This window comes from Jaculus jaculus, chromosome 1 (assembly GCF_020740685.1).
Source record: "Jaculus jaculus isolate mJacJac1 chromosome 1, mJacJac1.mat.Y.cur, whole genome shotgun sequence".
NCBI lineage: Eukaryota > Metazoa > Chordata > Mammalia > Rodentia > Dipodidae > Jaculus > Jaculus jaculus.
The window spans coordinates 133,179,924-133,200,812 of NC_059102.1; the positions used below are offsets into that span (position 1 = coordinate 133,179,924).

At 41.1% G+C, this 20,889-nt stretch overlaps 1 protein-coding gene across 1 annotated transcript in view; it reads left to right on the forward strand.

Annotated features, from left to right (window-relative positions):
* The first annotated feature begins 8,004 nt into the window (after nucleotides 1-8,004).
* The window catches only part of C5 (complement C5), a 137,362-nt gene continuing 124,477 nt past the window's right edge, over nucleotides 8,005-20,889 (forward strand). The window contains exons 1-3 of the mRNA XM_004662753.3: nucleotides 8,005-8,069; nucleotides 14,187-14,379; nucleotides 18,507-18,669. Of these exons, the coding sequence (XP_004662810.2) occupies nucleotides 8,005-8,069; nucleotides 14,187-14,379; nucleotides 18,507-18,669 (421 nt within the window). The remainder of the gene's footprint in view (nucleotides 8,070-14,186; nucleotides 14,380-18,506; nucleotides 18,670-20,889) is intronic.

Genomic DNA, 20,889 nt, shown 5'->3' on the forward strand with positions numbered 1-20,889 from the left:
CAAAGTGGTGTGGGCATCTGGAGCTTATTTGTAGCAGCAAAAGTCCCTGGTACATTTCCTCTGTCTCTGTCTTGCATATACATGGCATGCAAAATCATAAAAACAAATACATAAAGACTATGGTGATGATGGGCTGGAGAGATAGCAGTTAAGTCACTTGCCTGCAAAGCCGAAAGACCTAGGTTCGATTCCCCAGGACCCACTTAAGCCAATGTTTGCAGTGACTAGAGACCCTGGCACATCCATTCTCTCTCTCCCCCCCCCCCCGCCTCTCAGTCTCAAATAAATTAATAAAAATAAAATATTACTAAAAAAGAACATGATAATGAGTTAAAGGCCAGCCTTGGCTACACAGCAAGATGAGCCTGGGCTACTTGAGAGCCTGTTTCTAAAGATTAAAGTGGCCAGCAAGACATGGTAGACAGAGGTCAACTGGGAATCAGAAAAGTGTGGACCTGATGCTGTCCATCTGGTTCAACTCAGTTCAGTCCCTCATTCCTCGCCTGGGCTCTGTGCAGGGAGCAGGGGAAGGTGGGGTGAGGGGAGAGATGAGATCACATCGATAAAAACAGATAAAATTCTCGCAAGGTCCATGGTTCTCTGACATTGCAATGTGGACATTGTCAAATCTGCTCTGCTTCATCTGGAATGAGATGAGAACCAGAATGATACCTTTGGACTCTAAACTCAGGACTAATTTCTGAGTCCCCTGAGAACTGATGATGTGTCAGGAAAAGGGCAATGTCGGAGGAAAATACACCATGTTTGAGTATTCTGGAATCATCTAAATATTTAACTTACAAGCACTTCCTTCCGTTCATTTCTTACAAGAACTTTTAGTGGAGTTGTAATTTGTACTTCTCAGTTGCTTATTCAATCTGTTGGCTCCAGTTCAATTTACAAAGCCCTTGTTCCGGGTGTTGTTGCCTATACCCTGGACCTTAATTTTTTCTCTTATAAAGAGAAACAACTTAGACAAAAAAGCCTTAAAGAGGAGCGACTGGAACAATGAGACATTCACTTTGTACTTCTATGAGCCACCCCCTCAGTACCTACTTTAATGACTAAAGCCAAGATTCCCTTTTCCCCAAAGTGCAGCCTTTCCCTGTTGGCTTCATCGGCCTGCAGCAGAACAGTGCATGGTGAATAGGATGGAGACCTCCCATCGCCTCTTGAGTGGGAACAGGAAAAAGAATAGCCTGATCAGCAATCAAAACGGTTGTTTCCGAATCATGGTTTCAAAGATAGGAAAAGTCTAAAGCTTCCCTTTGTCTTCATTTTGCGTGTGGCTATGTATGGAGGTCAGAGGACACCTTTTGGGTTGGCCCTGATTATTCCACTTGGTTTGAGGCAGGGTTTCTCTCTGAGGTTGTTTGGTTTTTGCAGTACTGGGAATGAACTCAAGGCCTCCTGACTGCTAAGCAAGCACTCTACCACAGGGCCACACTCTCAGCCTGAGTTTCTCTTGATGTTGCTTTGCTGTTCCTTGTTAAGCTCACCTCAGGCTGCTAGGAAGTTCTCACCACCCCTCTTGCCATCAGAGTGCTGGGATTACAGAAACCTACCACTTCTGGCTTTTTCCATATGTAAGTTTTTTTTGTTTGTTTGTTTGTTTTTGTTTTTTGAGACAAGGTATCATTCTAGCCCAGCTGATTTGGAACTCACTGTGTGGCCCAGGCTAGCTTTGAACTCATGACAATTCTCCTTCCTCCTCCTGAGGGCTTGGATTAAAGGCATGCACCTCCCATGTTTAGTGCCCTGCAGCTTTGTTTTTTACATGGGGCTGGAGGATTGAACTCACCTACTCAGGCTTGAGCAGCAAACATTTTATCTACTGAAATGTCTTCTAGGCCCCTGTCCTGATTTTTACATTTTATTTATTTTTTAAATTTATTTATTTATGAGAGAGAGAGAGAGAATGGGTATGCCAGGGTTTTCAGCCACAGCAAGTGAACTCCAGACACATGTGCCACCTTGTGCATCTGGCTTAGGCGGATCCTGGGGAACTGAACCTGGGTCCTTTGGTTTTGAAGGCAAATGCCTTAACTGCTAAGCCATCTCTCCAGCTCCTAATTTTTATTTTAAAAATGGTTGGGGACTGGGGAGATGCCTCCGTAGATAAAGCACCTGACACAGAAGAGTGAGTGCCTAAGTTTGAATCCATGGAACCCACATACAAGTCAGGTGTTTTAGTGGGTGTCTATATTCCAGAATACCTATCACAAAATAGGAGGCGAAGACAGGAGGATCCCCTGGAAGCTAGCAGGCCAGTTAGCCTCATGGACCTAGCCATGAACAGGAACCCTCCCTCAGAAAAGGTAAAGGGCAGTGACCAACATTTGAGAAGTTGTTCTCTGATGGTCACATGCATGATGTGGCACATGCATGTGCGTGCACACACACACAATAAATACATTTTTAAAATTTTAGCTACATTTTATTTGTTTTGTTTTACATTTTCACACACATAATATATTGCTTTTTCGTTTGTTTTTTTTTCAAGGTAGGGTCTTGCTCTAGCCCAGGCTGACTTGGAATTCACTATGTAGTCTCAGGGTGGCTTTGAACTTGTGGCGTTCCTCCTACCTCTGCCACCCGAGTGCTGGGATTAAAGGCGTGTGCCACCACACCTGACATATGTTGCATTTTGATTATATGGATCCGCATTACCCCTGCTGATACCTTCAGTCCCATGTATTCCTTCCTCTTCCCACCACCAATGGTACTTACCAGTGGCTGTGGTGGGGACAGGAAGCAGCATATCATGGTGATAGTGAATGATGGGGAAAAACCTCTCCCCTCATAGAAGAGAAACAGAAAGAAAGGTGCTATGGTCCTGCTATTCCTTTTGACAATCTCAAGACCTCCCACTAGACCCCACCTTTGAAGGATTCAGTAACAGCCAGGCAGGGTGTCACAAGCCTGCAACCTTAGCATTGGGAGTCTGAGGCAAGAGAATTACAAATTTCTGGATAGCCTGTCCTGGGACATAACTTGCATGATTGCTCCTGTCTTGAATAATTCAATTCTGAGGAGATATCTCTGTTGCTACATAGGATAAACCTATTGAATAAGAAGAAGAAGGAGGAAGGGAAGCAGCAGCAGCAGCAGCAGCAGCAGCAGCCGGGTATGGTGGTGCATGCCTGTAACCCCAGTACTTGGGAGGCAGAGGTAGGAGGATCTCCATGAGTTCAAGGCCACCCTGAGACTACAGAGTGAATTAAAGGTCACCCTGAGATAGAGCAAGACCTTACCTTGCAAAAAAGAAAATAGACAAATATTAGAGAGAGAGAGTCCGCAACCTCCCAGTATGAGTGAGCACTCTGAGGGACCAGTTATGAACACATGTATCTTCGGGGAATAGTCCAGATCCAAACTTAGAATTTGAGTTTTCCTTTGGTTTTATCAACCAAAAACTGGCTTCAGCCTGGATCTGGGTAAGTTGATAGAGGGAAGTAATGAGAATGGAATGGAATAAATGAGAACACTTGGAAGGGGTAGTTTGAGGTTTAAATAGAAGGTTTGTAAGCCTTGTGTCCAAGGAGCCCAGGGTTCTATGCAGTCTTCCCAAGGGCCACCTCGGTATGCACTTGAAGAGGTCAGGCAGATAGCAGGGCCACACCACATTTGTTCACCCAGAGCAACTCCACTACGTGCACCAGAAACTTCCCTTTACGACTTTTATTTCAGTGAACATTTTTATGCTGAGTGTATGTTAAGTACACTTAACTACACACTACATGTAGGCAATTGAGTAACGGGAGCTCTTTAGTTCTAAATTTCCCTTATTGGGTGTAGTTAATAGTCAGATTCCCTTCCACACTGTGATTAGGGGGAAGTACTTGCATTGGCTCTGAATGTGTTGGTTCTGCAGTGCTGGTAGAAGTCATCCACACAGTTCCCATATTTCTGAAGGCATGTCATTTGTGGGAATAAATAAATCAAGAATATTAGTATTAAGGAAATAAGGAGATGGCTCAGTCAGCAAAGCGCTTGATTTGCAAGCATGTGGACCTGAGTTCAGTCCCCAGAACCCATGTAAAAATGCTGAGCAATGTAGGACATGCTTGTAACACAGTGCCGGGGAGGCAGAGATGGGCACCCTCCTGGGGCTCATGGGCCAGCTAGTCTAGCTTAACTGGTGAGCTCTGGGCCAATGGGAAAACCTATATCAACAAAAAGCGAATGGTGTACTTGAGGAACAACACCCAGGGTTATCCTCTGGCTTCCCCATGAACACACACACATACACACACACATACACACACACACACACACACACACACACCTGCACACATACAAAATACCCCCCTGTGCACATGTGCTCGCCACACCACATACACAGAAAAAAAGACAACAAGACTATGAAGGCATGGGATTTGGATTGAGTTAAAAAAGCAGGCTGATGAACAGATGTTTGTTATACTCACAGTCCCCTGGGTCCAGCCTACCACATTATATATATATATATATATATATATATATATATATATATATATATATATATGTATGTATACACACACACACACATACATATTATTTATTTGAGAGAAAGAGAGAGGGCCTCTGACCACTGCAAATGAACTCCAGATGCATGTGCCCTGTTGTGCATCTGGCTTATGTGGGTCCTGGAGAGTTGAACTGGGATCCTTTGGCTTTGCAGGCAAGTGCCTTAATGACTAAGCCATCTCTCCAACCCCAGCCTACCACTTTTGAATCTAACTTGCCTGATTCTCACATCTCCTTTTCAAGTAATTTAGTTCAGAGTGGATGCCTCTGTTCCTCTGGTGGCCTCCAGGCTTGGACCAGGAACATGTCAACTACACAGGACAGTTGTGGGTGATGCCAGGCAGCAGACACCTGAAGTTTGCAACATGGTGGGATGAATTCCTGAAATGATAGCACACAAAACACTGTGAGATATTTTCCAGACTCATAACCCATCAATCACACACTTAATCATGAATGAAAAGGAAACCTATAGTTTGTATTAATAGACATTTGGGTCCTCACCAGGCATAGTGGGGTACACCTTTAATCCCAGCACCCAGGAGGCTGAGGAAGAAGGACCACCATGAGTTTGAGGCCAACCTGGACTAAAGTGGGACCCTGCTTCCAAAGAAAAGTGTTGGTTTCTAGCCATCCTTTTTGTTTGGACTGTGTGAGATAAGTATTTAATAAATGTCCACTTGACAAGCTGAGCCAGGGTGACGGAGACACACTGAAGATACCCAAACTGCACCAAAGCAGAAGCCCAGAGCTGCTGGGAGATCAACACTACAGTTGAGTTAAAGCACACCCACCACGGCTCGGGGAAGTCTGTGGGAGAGGGGGCAGAAAGAATGTAAGAGCCCCAGGGTGGGAGGGAATATCCAGAGACATTGCCCCTCCCCGCCCCACAATGACTGACTGCTCCCACAACTCCACGGTGAATACCAGCAATCCCACTTAGGAGGGGTCCTCAGTGGAGTGGGGGCAGGATGGAGGAGGATGGTGGTACCAGCACTTGATGTATCCATACAAACTTTCAATTTAATAATAAATAAATAAATCTCCACTTGAAAGGCACAGAATCATTACCCTTCCAGAGCACCTGCATGTCACCATGACTTCATAAACAATGAAGAACATGGAGTCACTATCTAAGCTGGACCTTACGGGCAGAAAACAGGTAATAGCAGCAGCTGGAAGGTTAAGTGACCATCAATTTTATTTTCCAGATCTGAGATTCCTCTTTTAGAAGTGCAGGATTTATACAAAATAAAAACCAGGGCTGGAGGGATGGCTTAGCAGTTAAGGCATTTGCCTGCAAAGCCAAAGGACTCAGGTTCAATTCCCCAGGACCCACATTAGCCAGATGCACAAGGTGGTGCATGCATCTGGAGTTTGTTTGCAGTGGCTGGAGGCCCTGGCATGCTCGTTCTCTCTCTCTCACACACACACTCTCTCTGTAAAATAAATAAACAGAAATAAAATTAAAAAAAAAAAACAAAATAAAAACCAGCTCCAACCTCCCTACACTCCCCAAACCAAATACTTACTCAAAAGCCATATATGAAAATATAAAGAAACATCCATCTTTGAGCTACATATGGAAGGCAGATTTAAACAGTCTGGGTTAAACAGTTGAGAATCAATGAATTGTTGAACTTTCAGTCCTATTGAGAATCATCAGTTTCTATCAAAGAAACATGCCAGCGGTTTGCAAGTGCCATGTGTTAGTATTTACCTACAGCACAGGAAAACAGCTTTCTATGCATTAAAAATATAACTATTACCTATGTTGATTGGAGTGCTCTTCCTCTCTCTTAAGTTTCATTTCCCAAAAATGACGGGCATAGCCCTTTATTTGTTTTAACTTGACCCATCTTTTGCAACCCAGCTTAATCATTCCACAGATTTTATTTTGAGATCAATGAGTGACATGGTTAAACAGCAAAGGCATTTTTTTTTCTATTTCAATGTCATACTGGAAAGAGGTGCTTTTATTAAAATTTTTGCAAAAACTTTTCTCTCTTCTTCCCCACCCCAGCAAATTTACTATTAAAGTGTTGGTAAGGACAACCTTATTCATTCAAAGTGAAAAATGCCAGTGTGACCACAAATATATGATTTATAGAAATATGTTTAGACATCTCTTTTGAGGAGATGTCATATTTATCCCAAGCTGACATCACATTTTCTATTCAGTCAAGGATAGCCTTGAACTCTTGATCCTCTTGCCTCTGCCTTTCAAATCCTAGGATTCCAGGTATATTCCATCACATCCATCTTTGATGAGGTACTGGGAAGCAAACCCAGGAATTCATGCATGCTAGGCAAGCATTCTACTAAGTGAGTTACACCTGCATCCCCAAGACGCCTCTTTAATCATTTTTAGATACAATACATATTATATACTAAGGTAGAAATAAATACTAGCAAAAGAAAGATATAAATAAACTTTTCTGATGAACACTAAATATCATGAAATAAATTTAGTTTAAAATCTTAAAGATAATATTTTACTTAACCATAAATTAGTTATGAAAATCAATTGTTATAGGAAGTTCTATTCATCTTTGCTCACCTTAAGCTCTTATGTTTAAGTTATTGAAATCCTCACTGGCTATTTTAAATAAAGATAGTTCATATTTGAATGAGTGGTATATGGGTTAGTAGATCCTGAAGGATATGAGTTTCCTACTTAGGGAAGAACGCCAGCATCTTCAGCATGGCACTTTAATTGCCAATCACAGACTTTTTCTCCAGCAAATGTTCAGTTTCTCTCTCGACTGAGAAGAACCAAGGAGCTAGTCCTTGGACCCCTTCTGCAGATCTAGATTAACCTTAGACCATTTCCAGCACCAAGGATATATAACTCAAGTATTCTTGTTTTATTTTTGTGGTTTTTTGAGGTAGGGTCTCACTCTGGCTTAGGCTGACCTGGAATTCACTATGTAGTCTCAGGGTGGCCTTGAACTCACGGTGATCCTTTTACCTCTGCCTCCTGAGTGCTGGGATTAAAGGCGTGCACCACCACACCTGTCCAGGTATTCTTTTTAAAAGGTCATCTTATTAGACTTGTGTATATCAGACCCATTCTAAAATCATCTGTTTCAAACTGAATCCAGGTGAGTGGAACCTACTAACTGCATGCTCAAAGATGATGGGAAGTCAGAGCAAATAACCTGGTCTAGAGAAGAAATCCAAAGGCCATGTGACCCCTGGTTTTAATAGTGAGCCTTTCTTCATAGTACCAAAGTTGTATATGAGGGTCCTTGTATTTGTGTTAGCACAAGTAAGTACCCCAGGTATAAATTTCTATAAAATACCTCCAGTCTATATTCCTGGGCATGAATGGTTGTTTCAATTCTGATTTTAGTTTTCTTCTTTAGAGACTCTTTTCTCTGCTATTAATAATTAACCAGAAAACTAATTTACCCAAATTCTTCAAGCTAAGTTTATTTAAAAGGAAAGGAACTTCAAGAAGATTATACCCATGAACTTGTACCACCTCTAGCCATGGGTCTTTGGGGAATACTTTGCTTTTTAATCTTCCTAAAGAGGAGTTGGGGACAAGAACAAACGTAAGTAAAACAAAACAAACCATTTTCATTTTATAATTATCTTAGTTGTAATGAGTGAAAAGTAAAGCCAACAGATTGTATGAATTTGAAAATAACTCTCGGGCTGGAGAGATGGCTTAGCAGTTAAGGAACTTGCCTGCAAAGCCAAAGGACCCAGGTTCAACTCCCCAGGGCCCACATAAACCAGATGCACAAGGTGGCGCATGCATCTGGAGTTTGTTTGCAGTGGCTGGAGGCCCTGATGCATCCATTCTCTCTCTCTTTCTCCCTCTGCCTCTTTCTCTTTCCCTCCCTCTCTTTCTCAAATAAATAAATAAAAATAAAATGTGTTAAAAAAAGAGAAAATAACTCTGTCCTGAGAACACCAAAGAGATAGCCTCATCTCTTGACTGAGAAAGTCATGGAAGCATTTTGATTTCACAAGTGGTTAAAAACTTGGTAGCTCTTATGAAATATTTAGTTACAAAATTCATATAAATGATATTTCAAATTTGTATTCAACAAAAGCATAAACTCAAGTCAATATACTTTTGTGACATTTATTACTTCTTTGTATTTGGTACTTAATTTTTTTTCCTTGGTCTCATTATAGTTAAGCAAGAGTTATTTAGAGGTCAGTTCTAATGTTGTGATTTGAAACTCTGTGGTTGTTATTACTTCTATATTTATGAGCTACTCTTCACAATTTTTAGTGTTATTAAACTCTTATGAATTTTAAACAGTCATTTTAGGTTTAGAACTAGTATCTTAGTATTGAAGGTTAACTGGATATTATGTAATCAATTTTTTTGTTTTTAATATTTGAGGTAGGGTCTCACTCTAGCCCAGGCTGACCTGGAATTCACTATGTAGTCTCAGGCTGGCCTTGAACTCACAGAAATCTTCCTAACTCTGCCTCCTGAGTGCTAGGATCCACCACACCTGGCCTAATCACACTTTTTATTTTATGGCGGGGGGGGGGGCGGGTGTTTCAAGGCAGGGTCTTGTTCTAGCCCAGGCTGACCCAGAATTCACTACATAGTCTCAGGGTGGCCTTGAACTCATGGCAATCCTCCTACCTCTGTCTCTCAAGTGCTGGGATTAAAGGTGTGCACCACCATGTCCAGCTTATTTATTTTTCTTTCCTTTTTTTTTTTGTTGTTGTTGTTGAGATGGGATATCACCATGTAGCCCAGGATGGTCTCAAACTCCTATGCTAAAGCAATCCTCCTGCCTCAGATTTCTGAGTAGTTAGGACTATAGCTTTATGCTACCATGCCTGACTGAACCTGTTCATTTTAGACATGTAGATAAGTCCAGGTAGGAGAAGTGCATGGCCAAAGGTCACACTGCTGAGGAAATGCAGAGGCAGGAGTTTTTTGTTGTTGTTGTTTTGTTTTTTTGAGGTAGGGTTTCACTCTAGCTCAGGCTAGAATTCACTATGTAGTCTCAGGGTGGCCTTGAACTCATGGTGATTCTCCTACCTTTGCCTCCTGAGCGCTGGGATTAAAGGCATGCGCCACCATGCTTGGCTAGAGGCAGGAGTTTTGAAAGATCTCCTATTTACCACTCCAGATTTATTTTATTTTATTTGAGAGAGAGAGAGAGAGAGAGAAAGAGAAAGAGAAAGTGTGTGCCAGGGCCTGTAGTCACTACAAATGCACTCCAGACATGTGCTACATCTTGGGCATCTTGCTTTATGGTGGGTACTGGGGAATTGAACCGAGGTCCTTTGGTTTTGCAGGCAAGTGCCTTACCCACTAAATAATCTCTTCAGCCCCTGCTTCATACTTTTTGTGAAACACCCACACAAGCATATATATGAGACAGTTAGATATCATAAGCTTACAGCGATCTTCCTTGTCTAGTCTGAGATTTTTACCACCCTGTTACCTGAGGCATTTTTATATATTTCATTTTGAAAGACAAGCAGTGGAAGCTCAGAAGGATTGAGATGAACTGACTTCCCATAAGTGGCAGAACAAGGACCAGTATTTGGGGTCCTATGATTCCTGTCTAGGGAGAGTCTGAATTATTTCTATTATACTTATTGGCCCTTAATGTAAAATTATATCCTCACTGTTGCAGTCTGCTTTGCATTGCTGGCAGAAAACATCTGACCAAGAGCAGTTTATGGGCAGAACGGGTTAATTTTGACTTATAGATTCAAGTGGAAGCTCCATGATGGCAGGAGAACATGGTGGCATGAGCAGAGGGTTGGCCTCACCTCCTAGCCAACCTCAAGTGGGCAACAGCAGCAGGAGATTGTGCCAAACACTGGCAAGAGGAAGTTGGCTATAACACCCATAAGCCTGACCCCAGCAATATACTACCTCTAGGAGGCTTCAGTTCCCAAATTTCCACCATTTGGGGACCTAGCATTCAGAACACCTAACTTTTTGGGGGACACCTGAATTAAACCACAACATTCTGCACCTGGCTTCCACAAACTGATAGCCATCTATGATGTAAAATGTAATGCATTCAGTCCAACTTTAAAGGCCCGATAGTTTTTATCAATCCCAATAATATTCAAACATCCCCATAGTCCAAAGTCTTTTGACTGAGCCATAATAAAAAAAAAACATGGCACAGAATAAAAATTCACACTGCAAAATATGGCATTGGGCATAGCAAAGAAATATTCAACCAAGACAAGATGTAAAACAAATACAGCAAACATCAAACATCTGTAGCTCCAAGTCCAACAACTCTAACCAGTGATGAGTCTATAAGTCCGATAATTCAAACCAATGATGACTTTCTGGAGTTATAATTGCACCCCTCCAGTTAGGCTGTTCACAATCCCAGAAAATAGCTGGTGCTGGCAGCTCTCCTTGGCAGCCATATCATAGTCCTGGCTTCTCCATTGGACCTCTACTGCAACCCATATATAAAAGCATGTTATACTCCATAGTACCAGGTAGCTACCAATTTATTAATCCAGGGGGGGATAAAGCAGACTTGGAAGAGCAAGACACCCCTTCAAAAGAGTCTTCCTTCTTCCTGTTGTCCCAGTGCAGGTTAGCTGGCCCAATCTGAGTGGTTGTAATCTCTCAAAAATTGCAGCTGTTTAAGCCCAAGGATTTCATTTCTCTCTGTGCCATAAACCTCTGCTCTCACCAGTCCATTTTTACACAATGCAATCCTGTACACAGTCTCAGGACACAGGCATAACAACAAGCCTCTCACACAAACTGCTTCTAGCCCAGTCCAGGCAAAGCTCTTCCTCATCCTCATAAGCCAACCCTCACAGTCCTTAGTTCTTACTATATTCAGGTCTTTCAACTCTGACCAGAATAGTCCATCAAGCTGTACTTATAGCATTGCATGGTGTCTTTTAGGTCAAGTTTCAAATTTGTTCACATTCCTCTTGCAAATCAGTTCCTAATGACCAAAGCCACAGTCAGGTTTCTAGCAGCAACAATCCCACTTCTTGGTACCAGTTTTACTATTTCAGTCAGCCTTATGCTGCTAGCAGAAAACACTGGAAGGAAAGGGTTTATTTTGATTTACAGACTCTGGGTCTCACTCTAGCCCAGGCTGACCTAGAATTCACTATGGAGTCTCGGGGTGGCCTCAGACTCACAGCAATCCTCCCACCCCTGCCTCCCAAGTGCTAGGATTAAAGGTGTGTGCCATCATGTCTGGCCAGATATATTTTTTAATATATATTTCTTATTGACAACTTCTATACTTACAGGCAACAAACCATGGTATTTCTCCCCTCTCCCACTTTCCCCTTCATAACTCTGCTGTCCATCATATCCCCTCCCTCTCTCCATTAATCCCTCTCTCTCTTTTTTTTTTTTTTCAAGGTAGGGTCTCATTCTAGCTCAGGCTAACCTGGAATTCACCATGTCGTCTCAGAGTGGCCTCAAACTCACGGCAATCCTCCTACCTTTGTCTCCCAAGTGCTGGGATTAAAGGTGTGTGCCACCACACCCAGCTTAATCTCTCTTTTAATTTGATGTCATCATCTTTTTCTCATATTATGAGGATCTTGTGTGGGTATTGCAAGGCATTGCAAGATCTTAGATATTGAGGTCAAGTTCTGTCCAGACAGTTGTATGTAAGGAGTGATACCCTTCCTTAGGCTCTTACATTCTTTCCACCACCTCTTGCACAATGGACCCTGAGCCTTGGAGGGTATGAGATGTTTCAGTGCTGGACACTCCTCTGTCCCTTCTTCTCAGCACTATGTTGCCTTTTGGGTCATCCCAAAAGGCATCCAGTGGTCATCACCATCTGAAAAGAGAAGCTTCTCTAATCAGAAGTGAGAGTAGCATTAATATATGAGTATTAACATTGAGGGTAGTGCTTTCAGGGCAATTTAGTGAGAGTAATACATGCATTTATCCAGACAAGAGCAGGCTTTATACCCCTAAGGCTCATGACCTCCTCTGACATTGGCTTTTGATTAGGTTTTCAGTACCAGGCATGTATTCCCTCCCATAGAGTGACCAGTTGGTTTCCCCCAGAGCAGACATGCCACTATTGCACTTGTTCAGTCATTTGGCCTGTCTGACCAAACTTACTGCCAGATATTTTAAAGGACTTCATTGTTTCCAAACCAATTTCATTGTTACTAAAGACCTGCTGATTATTAAAAAGCTTACAATGTCCCATTGTTGCCAGGAGCCTGCATTAATTCTTAGGTGGGGTGGTAGATGTACCCCAAGGCTGTTGGAACATGTGGACTAAATCAGTATGCCTTTGGGGTTAATACACATTTCTTTTCTGGCATAATTACATATGAAGCACTTACTATTAAAAGTAGATACTCTTGTAATGAATCATTAATAGTCTAATTTCCATTTAATAAGACAACAAGAAAAGCACATACTTTAAAATTTGGGTTCCAAAGACTTATTATATATATCACTTTCATTCTTGTATAAGTTGCATGAAGCATAATTGAGAGAGCAGTCTATGGCTGAACAATGTTTATAACTTTGGCCTCAGTGATACACATGACAACTGAGGAAGGCATGAACATCAAGTCCTGCCTCATTCACTTCTAAGCCAGGTGGCTTTGGTCAATGTAACCTGTGAGACAACAATAGTAACCAAATCACTGACTTCTTGTAAATACCAAAAGAGTTGCATGCAAAGTGCTACCATAGCTTCTGACGTGATCAGTGCTCGGTTACTGTTATCGTTATTGTTGCTTGGCTAGTGTTATTACTTCTTTTAGCCCCTCAAGGCTGTTACTCCCATCTACAGCCCCGTTCCCCAGCTAACTTGTAGTCTTCGTCCTTAGCCCCCTGTTAGCATAGCACAATATTTCTACGATTATGTCCTTTCATCTAATTTGCAAGTTACTTCTCAGTTTAGTGATTTAGTTTCAGTGGCTTAGCCAGCAGATGGCAGAGCTAGCATTCCACATGTCATGCCTCTGTGGCTTTTCATCCAAACTGAGGAAATAAAAGTGACCCACTTACGTGTTCTAGTCAGCATCACTAAGTCCTCCTTAGGTGCAGCACCCCGCAGAGGCCCTGACACGACTAATCTAAATGTAAACTGAACCCCAGCTTTTTCCTTGCTTTTTCTAAAAAATATTCTTTTATTTTTACTTATTTATTTGAGAGAAAGAGGGAGAAGGAGGCAGAAAGAGAGAGAGTGGGCACACCAGGGCCTTTAGTCACTGCAAACGAACTCCAGACACATGCACCACCTTGTGCATCTGGCTTACATGGTTTCTGGGGAATCGAACCTGGGTCCTTTGGCTTTGTACACAAGGTCCTTAACTGCTAAGTCATCTCTCCAGAGCCCCATGCCTGGAATTTTATGTGGGAACAGAGGATCCAAACTCAGGTCCTTATGTTTGCATGGCAAGCACTTTACCCACCAAGTCATCTCCCAGCTCCAGTTTCAACTTTTAAAATATTATTTTGGCCGGGCATGGTGGCACATGCCTTTAATCCCAGCACTTGGGAGGCAGAGGATCACCATGAGTTTGAGGCCACCCCGAGACTACATAGTGAATTCCAGGTCAGCCTGGGCTAGAGTGAGACCCTACCTGGAAAAACCAAAATATATATATAATTTTGACTAAGTGTGAGGACAAAATATTAAAATTGTAAGAAAATATGCAATACAAATGTAGTTAAACCTTTTCTGTTAATGTTTCAACAGCTATGTCATTTCAGCACCAAAGATATTCACTGTCGGAGCCTCTGAAAACATTGTCATTCAAGCTTATGGATACACAGAAGCATTTGATGCAACGGTCTCTATAAGAAGTTATCCTGACAAAAAATTTAGTTACTCTTCAGGTTATGTTAACTTATCCCCAGAAAATAAATACCAAAACTCTGCAACATTAACAGTATGTATTTATACTTCACTTTTCTACATATTTTATTATATTTGTACAAAGTTTGAATATTGATAGAATAAAATTTTGCCCATTAGTACCACTCCACTTTTTTGGGTTATGGGCTGATTACCATTAAGTAGTGCTAATATGAATTAAACAGAAAAAAAATAAAGAAAAAAATTATATTCCCTTTTGAGCAATGCTTATCAGTGTCCACTCTTATTAAAAAATTAAATTGGCCCCGCACTCGGGAGGCAGAGGTAGGAGGATCTCCATGAGTTTGAGGCCACCCTGAGAATACATAGTTAATTCCAGGTCAGCCTGGGTCAGAGTGAGACCCTACCTCGAAAAGAAAATTACGTTGGGGCTGGAGAAATGGCTTAGCAATTAAGGCACTTGCCTGCGAAGCCTAAGAACTCCAAATTTCCAGGTCCCACATAGCCAGACACATAGTGATGCAAGCACGTAATGTTGCATGTGCACACAAGGGGGCGCACACATCTGGGGTTTGTTCACAGTGGCTGAAGGCCCTGGCACACCCATTCTTTCTCTCTGTCTCTCTCTTTCTCTCTCTACCTCCCTCTCAAAATAAATAAATAAAAGTGAAATAAAACTGTACTAATATAAGAACTTTTGGAAGTAAATTTAAATACTTTTTTCTCTTTTTTTAAACTTTTTTGGTTTATTTTTATTTATTTGAGAGCGTCAGACAGAGAACGAGGCAGAGAGAGAGAGAGAATGGGCGCGGCAGGGCTTCCAGCCACTACAGACGAATTCCAGATGTATGCGCCCCCTTGTGCATCTGGCTAACGTGGGTCCTGGGAAATCGAGCCTCGAACCTGGGTCCTTAGGCTTCACAGGCAAGCGCTTAACCGCTAAGCCATCTCTCCAGCCCTTAAATACTTTTTTCCAATAAAAATTATAATTAGAAATAGGGGAAATGAATGTTCATATTTATCTGTAGTGTGGTACTGCTTACAAAAATACACAGATGCTCTTGAATATTTGTTGTTCAAGAACCAGTGTTCTAAAATTTTATGTATGGCTCCCTAAACTACAAAATCACTGATTACTGCATTGAATAGCTCTCATAGAAAACACAATAAATAGGAAGAACAATCTTGATCAGATAACTGTTCTATAAAGACATCCTAATTCAGATTGATTAGAGACATGTTTACAACTCTTTGGGGGATTTTTTGGCCTATTTTCATTGTACATAGTGATGTATTTCATAAAGGCAATTTCTTTCAAGTATATCATGTAATTTGGCTCCATTTATCACCACACTTCTGAAGTGTTAGTTTTTTGTTTTTATTTATTTATTTGAGAGAGAGAATGGGTGAAGCAGGGACTTCAGCCACTGCAAACAAACTCCAGATGCATGCACCACTTTGTGCATCTGGGTTTACATGGGTCCTAGGGAATCAAACCTGGGTACTTTGGCTTTACAGACAACCACTAAATCTGTAGCCCATATCATCCCACTTCTATACCTTCCCATTTGCTTCAAAATCCCGATTTTTTTTGTTTTGTTGTGTTTTTTGTTTTTTGTTTTTCGAAGTAGGGTCTCACTATAGCCCAGGCTGATCTAGAATTTACTATGTAGTCTCAGGATGGCCTTGAACACTCAGTGATCCTCCTACCTCTGCCTTCCAAGTTCTGGGATTAAAGGCACACACCATCATGCCCAGCCAAATGCCTTTTTTTAAAAGCAGGGTCTTACTAGAGCCCAAAGTAATCTGAAACTAATTCTGTACTCCAACTGGCCTTGAACTCACTGTGATTATAGAGATGAACTACCATACCTGGCTTCTGGAATGTCATTTTTATCCTTTCTTTTTAAGGCTGTGTTTGTGTTTACTGGTTAGGTATGTTTCTTATAGGCAATAAGTAGATGAACCCCACTTTATGAATCAATTGCTAGTCTATATCTTGTTTTCTTTTTTGCTTTTTTCTCACACTTATCTATATATTTGGTTTTTTGAGGTAGGAATTTACTGTAGCCCAGGCTGACCTGGAACTCACTCTGTAGTCTCAGGGTGGCCTCGAACTCATGGTGATCCTCGTACCTTTGCCTCCTGAGTGCTGGGATTAAAGGTGTGTGCCACCATGCCTGGCACTCTTTTTTTTTTTTTTTTTTTTTTTTTTGAGGTAGGGTCTCACTCTAACTGAGGCTCACCTGGAATTCACTCTGTAGTCTCAGGGTGGCCTTGAACTCACAGTGATCCTCCTACCTCTGCCTCCCAAGTGCTGGGATTTTTTTTTTTTTTTAAAGTATGGTCTCACTCTAACTGAGGCTCACCTGGAATTCACTATGTAGTGTTAGTATTGCCTCCAACTCACAGTAATCCTCCTACCTCTACCCTCTGAGTGCTGGAATTAAAGGTGTGCACCTTTAACTAATGGCATTAATTAAAGGAGTAAAAGGGCTGGAGAGGTGGCTTAGCTGTTAATGCGCTGGCCTGCAAAGCCAAAGGACCCACATAAGCCAGATGCACAAGGTGGTGCATGTATCTGGAGTTAGTCTGCAGCAGCAGGAAGCCTTGGCAGGCTCACTTTTTCTCTCTCACTCTGCCTCTTTCTCTCTCTCTCAAATAAATAAATAAAAATAAAATATTTAAAGATTAAAAAAATGTATGCCCAGCTAGTCTATATCTTTTGATTAGAGAATTGAAACTGTGAACATTCAATGTTATCATTGAAAGAGATATATCATTTTGTTGTTTTGTAGTATTTGATCATTTCCTATGTCTTCACTTGTTTATTTCTGTTCCAATGTGGGCTATTCTTTCCTGTGGCTTCGTGTATATGTTTATATTCCTGTTAGTGATAGAATCTTTTCAAATATCTTCCATAGTCCTGGCTTAGTGACCATGATTCCTTCAACTTGTGTTTATCATGGGAAGCTTTTCTTTCTTCTTCAATTATGAAGAATAGCTTTCCTATATATGGTAACCTGGGTTGGCAGTCATCTTTCCTAGGTTGACATACATCTTTTCCTGCTGTTCTAGCTTTTAGAGTTTCTGTGGAGAAATTTGTTGTTATTTTGATGGATTTTATTCCACATGGCTTGGTTATTCTCTCCTACAGCTTTCAATGTTCTTTCTTTGTGTACATACTTTTTCACTATAATATGATGTGGGGAGGTTCTTATATAATCTCTGGCATTCTGAATTCCTCCTGTGTTTGGATGGCCCTCTCCCTAGATTAGGGAAATTTTCTGTTTATTTTTGTCTTGTTTTGTTTTGTTTTTGAAGTAGGATCTCACTCTATGTAGTCTCAGGGTGGTCTCGAACTCACAGCAATCCTCCTACCTCTGCCTCCCAAATGTGCTACCACACCAGGCGGAAATTTTCTTAAGATTTCACTGTTGCTACTATCTGATGTCCTAATTCATCTACCTCATCTGTTGTTTTTTTCAAGGCAGAGCCTCACTCTACATTGGGCTGACCTGGAACTCATTCTGTAGCCCAAGGCTGACGTTGAACTCACAGTGACCCTCCTACTTGAGCCTCCTGAGTGCTGAACTGTGCTAGATATGTGTCACTATTCATGGGTTACCTACTCAACTTTAAACCGAGATTGTCTGTCTTTCACTTAGTCCATTTTATTAGTGAGGATTTACACTGAATTTTTTTTTTTTTTAAGGCAGGGTCCCACTCTAGCCCAGGCTGACCTGGAATTCACTATAGTTTCAGGGTAGCCTTGAACTCATGGCAATTCTCCTACCTTTGCCTCCCAAGTACTGAGATTAAAGGTATGCACCACCACACCTGGCTACACTGCATTTTTAATTTGGCTTATTAAGGTATGTATACAAAGAAGGAATATTAAAAGATGCTGTGGTTTCCTGCATAAGATTGAGCCTGCTAATATTCTATCACAGATAGTGAAGGGAATAGTTTGGTTGTTTTCTGAGACAGAATCTCACCATATAGCCCAGGCTGGTCTTCAACTTGTGATCCTCCTACCTCAACTTCCAGGGTACTAAGCTGTATCACTTTTAAATAAATATTTTAAATAAGTATATAAATTCATTTTTATTTCTAATAAGATTTCAGTAGTTTTTTAGAAAGTTAACATGCTTTATAACCTTAAGATAATACTTTTCTTATTAATATTTTCTGTTATAGATACAACCGAAACAATTGTTTGAAAGACAAAGCTCGGTTTCATATGTGTATTTGGAAATTATATCGAAGCATTTTTCAAAATCAAAAAAAATGCCAGTAACCCGTGACAATGGATTTCTCTTCATCCACACCGATAAACCTTTGTATACTCCTCATCAGTCAGGTAGAGTATAACATACTTATTTCTTGGTGGGAAATTTGACACTATCTTTAAATTTTTTTAAAATTTTTATTTTATTTGCTAACATTTTGATCATTTTCATTTCCTATTGCCTTCCCTTGTCTCTTTCCCCTCCTGCTGAATCTCTCTCTCTGTCTGTCTTTGATTTTTCGAGGTAAGGTGTCCCTCTAGCCTAGGCTGAGCTGGAATTCACTACATAGACTCAGGGTGGCCTTGAACTCATGGCAATCCTCCTACCTCTGCCTACTGAGTACTGGGATTAAAGGCATGCATCACCACGCCCAGCTCTTGAATCTCTTTTTTCACACTTAAAATTGAGTACAGATAGTTTCCACTTTGCTTAACAGAAAACCCAACTTCTATTTATTTATTTATTTTGAGGAAGAGTCTCCCTCTAGCCCAGACTGACCTGGAGTTTACTATGTGGTTTCAGGCTGGCCTTGAACTCACATTAATCCTTTTACCTTTGCCTCATGAGTGCTCAGATTAAAGGCATGCACCACCATGCCTAGTTGTCTTGTTTATTGAGGTACAGTCTCACTCTAGCCCAGGCTGATCTGGAACTCACTCTGTGTAGTCTCAGGATAGCCTTGAACTCACAGCAGTCCTCCTACCTCTGCCTCTAGATTGCTGGATTTAGAAAGCCCAATTTCTAAAGACTTTTATATTTTCAAATAGCATTTAAAATCTTAATTTGTAGGGAAAGTTCTAAATATATTACAAAATCAACAATTATTTGCACTACCAGTTATTTTCAAGTAGAAAAGGCCTGTTTAAATATTTAAAATGTTACTAGAATTTACTCATTAAACAAATAGAAAATTTTATAAAAGAAACAATTTTGGAGAAGGGAAAGTAATTTGTTGAACATCCATGTTCATACAAATTTTCAGACTGGATGGAATCCCCAAATTGAGAAAATAAATCCAACCTGATGGGATTAGATGTTTCAGCAGAGAATACACTAGATTATGGAAATTACAGAAGTCACTTACCTGAGAAAGCATCTGTTAAAGCACTATCAGAATCACAGTTGTTCTGAGAAAAAGGGAAAGGAAAGAAGAGTGAGTCCAAACCCTGTGTCCGAGGAGATCCTGGATCATTGATGCAGGAAAATCTGAGCACTGCTCATTGTGTTCAGTTCATTTCTGTCTCCTTCTTGCTGTCATTGACTTACTCCTGAGCATATGAGAGATGGAATTATGAGAGATGTGCATGTAGAAAGAGGAAACTGTGAGGTGTCATGAGTACCATTTGGGGGGAGGGACAAAGGGAGGCAAGATCTGCACATTTTATTGGAAATCTTTGCACAATACAACAAGCTAATGTTGGTTACTACTGATGACATCAATCGTGAGGTGGAACATAGTGTCACCTTTACTATGTCACCAGGAACACCTGTTAAGATTAGCTCAGGGAGGAGAAGCCTAGAGAGGGTGGGAATATTGCTACCAACCTAGATATAATGTTATTGCCATAATAGGATCTTCTTCTGCATGAAGATGATTTAGTTTAAAAAAAAAAAAAAGGCAATAGTCTGTGTCCTCAAAGATTAGGTCTTTTTCAGCTTAATCATACCCCAAAACAAGCATAGCCCCACTCTTGCCTTCCTCCTATATTAGATTATGCTTTGCTGATTGTCTCCTGTCCTCAGAACTTAACACTTATGGTTAGCAGTCATGTATAGTCTAGTTCCTAGACTCTGGGATCTATCTAATCAAGGCTTTCCTTAGGAACTGCTTCATTATTATTTCTGTCTCAGGGGTTATCTTTTCATTTCTGGGACAAAAACTCAACCCAAAGCAGCTTAAGGAAGGAAAGGTTTTATTTAGGCTTACAGTCCCAGAGTGGGCAGAGTCCACCATGGCGGGGGAAGCCTGGCCGGCGCAGGCAGCTGGAGTCACTTGAGCATGGAGGAAGTAGAAGTGGCTTGCTCGACTAGGCCTATCCTTTTTATACGGCCTAGGAACCCAGCTCATGGCACGGGGCTGCTCACAATTAGGGAGGGCCCTAACTCCTCAACTATTCTAGTCCAGAAAATTCCTCACAGGCATGACCAGAGATTTGTTTTCATGGCAATTCTAAATCCTGTCAAGTTGACAATCAGAGATTAACCATCACAGGGCTTTATGGTAAGACTGCAAGATCCTGGCCTATTCTAGTCGTATATAGGAAAATGAGAGAACTGCCTCTCTAACTTTT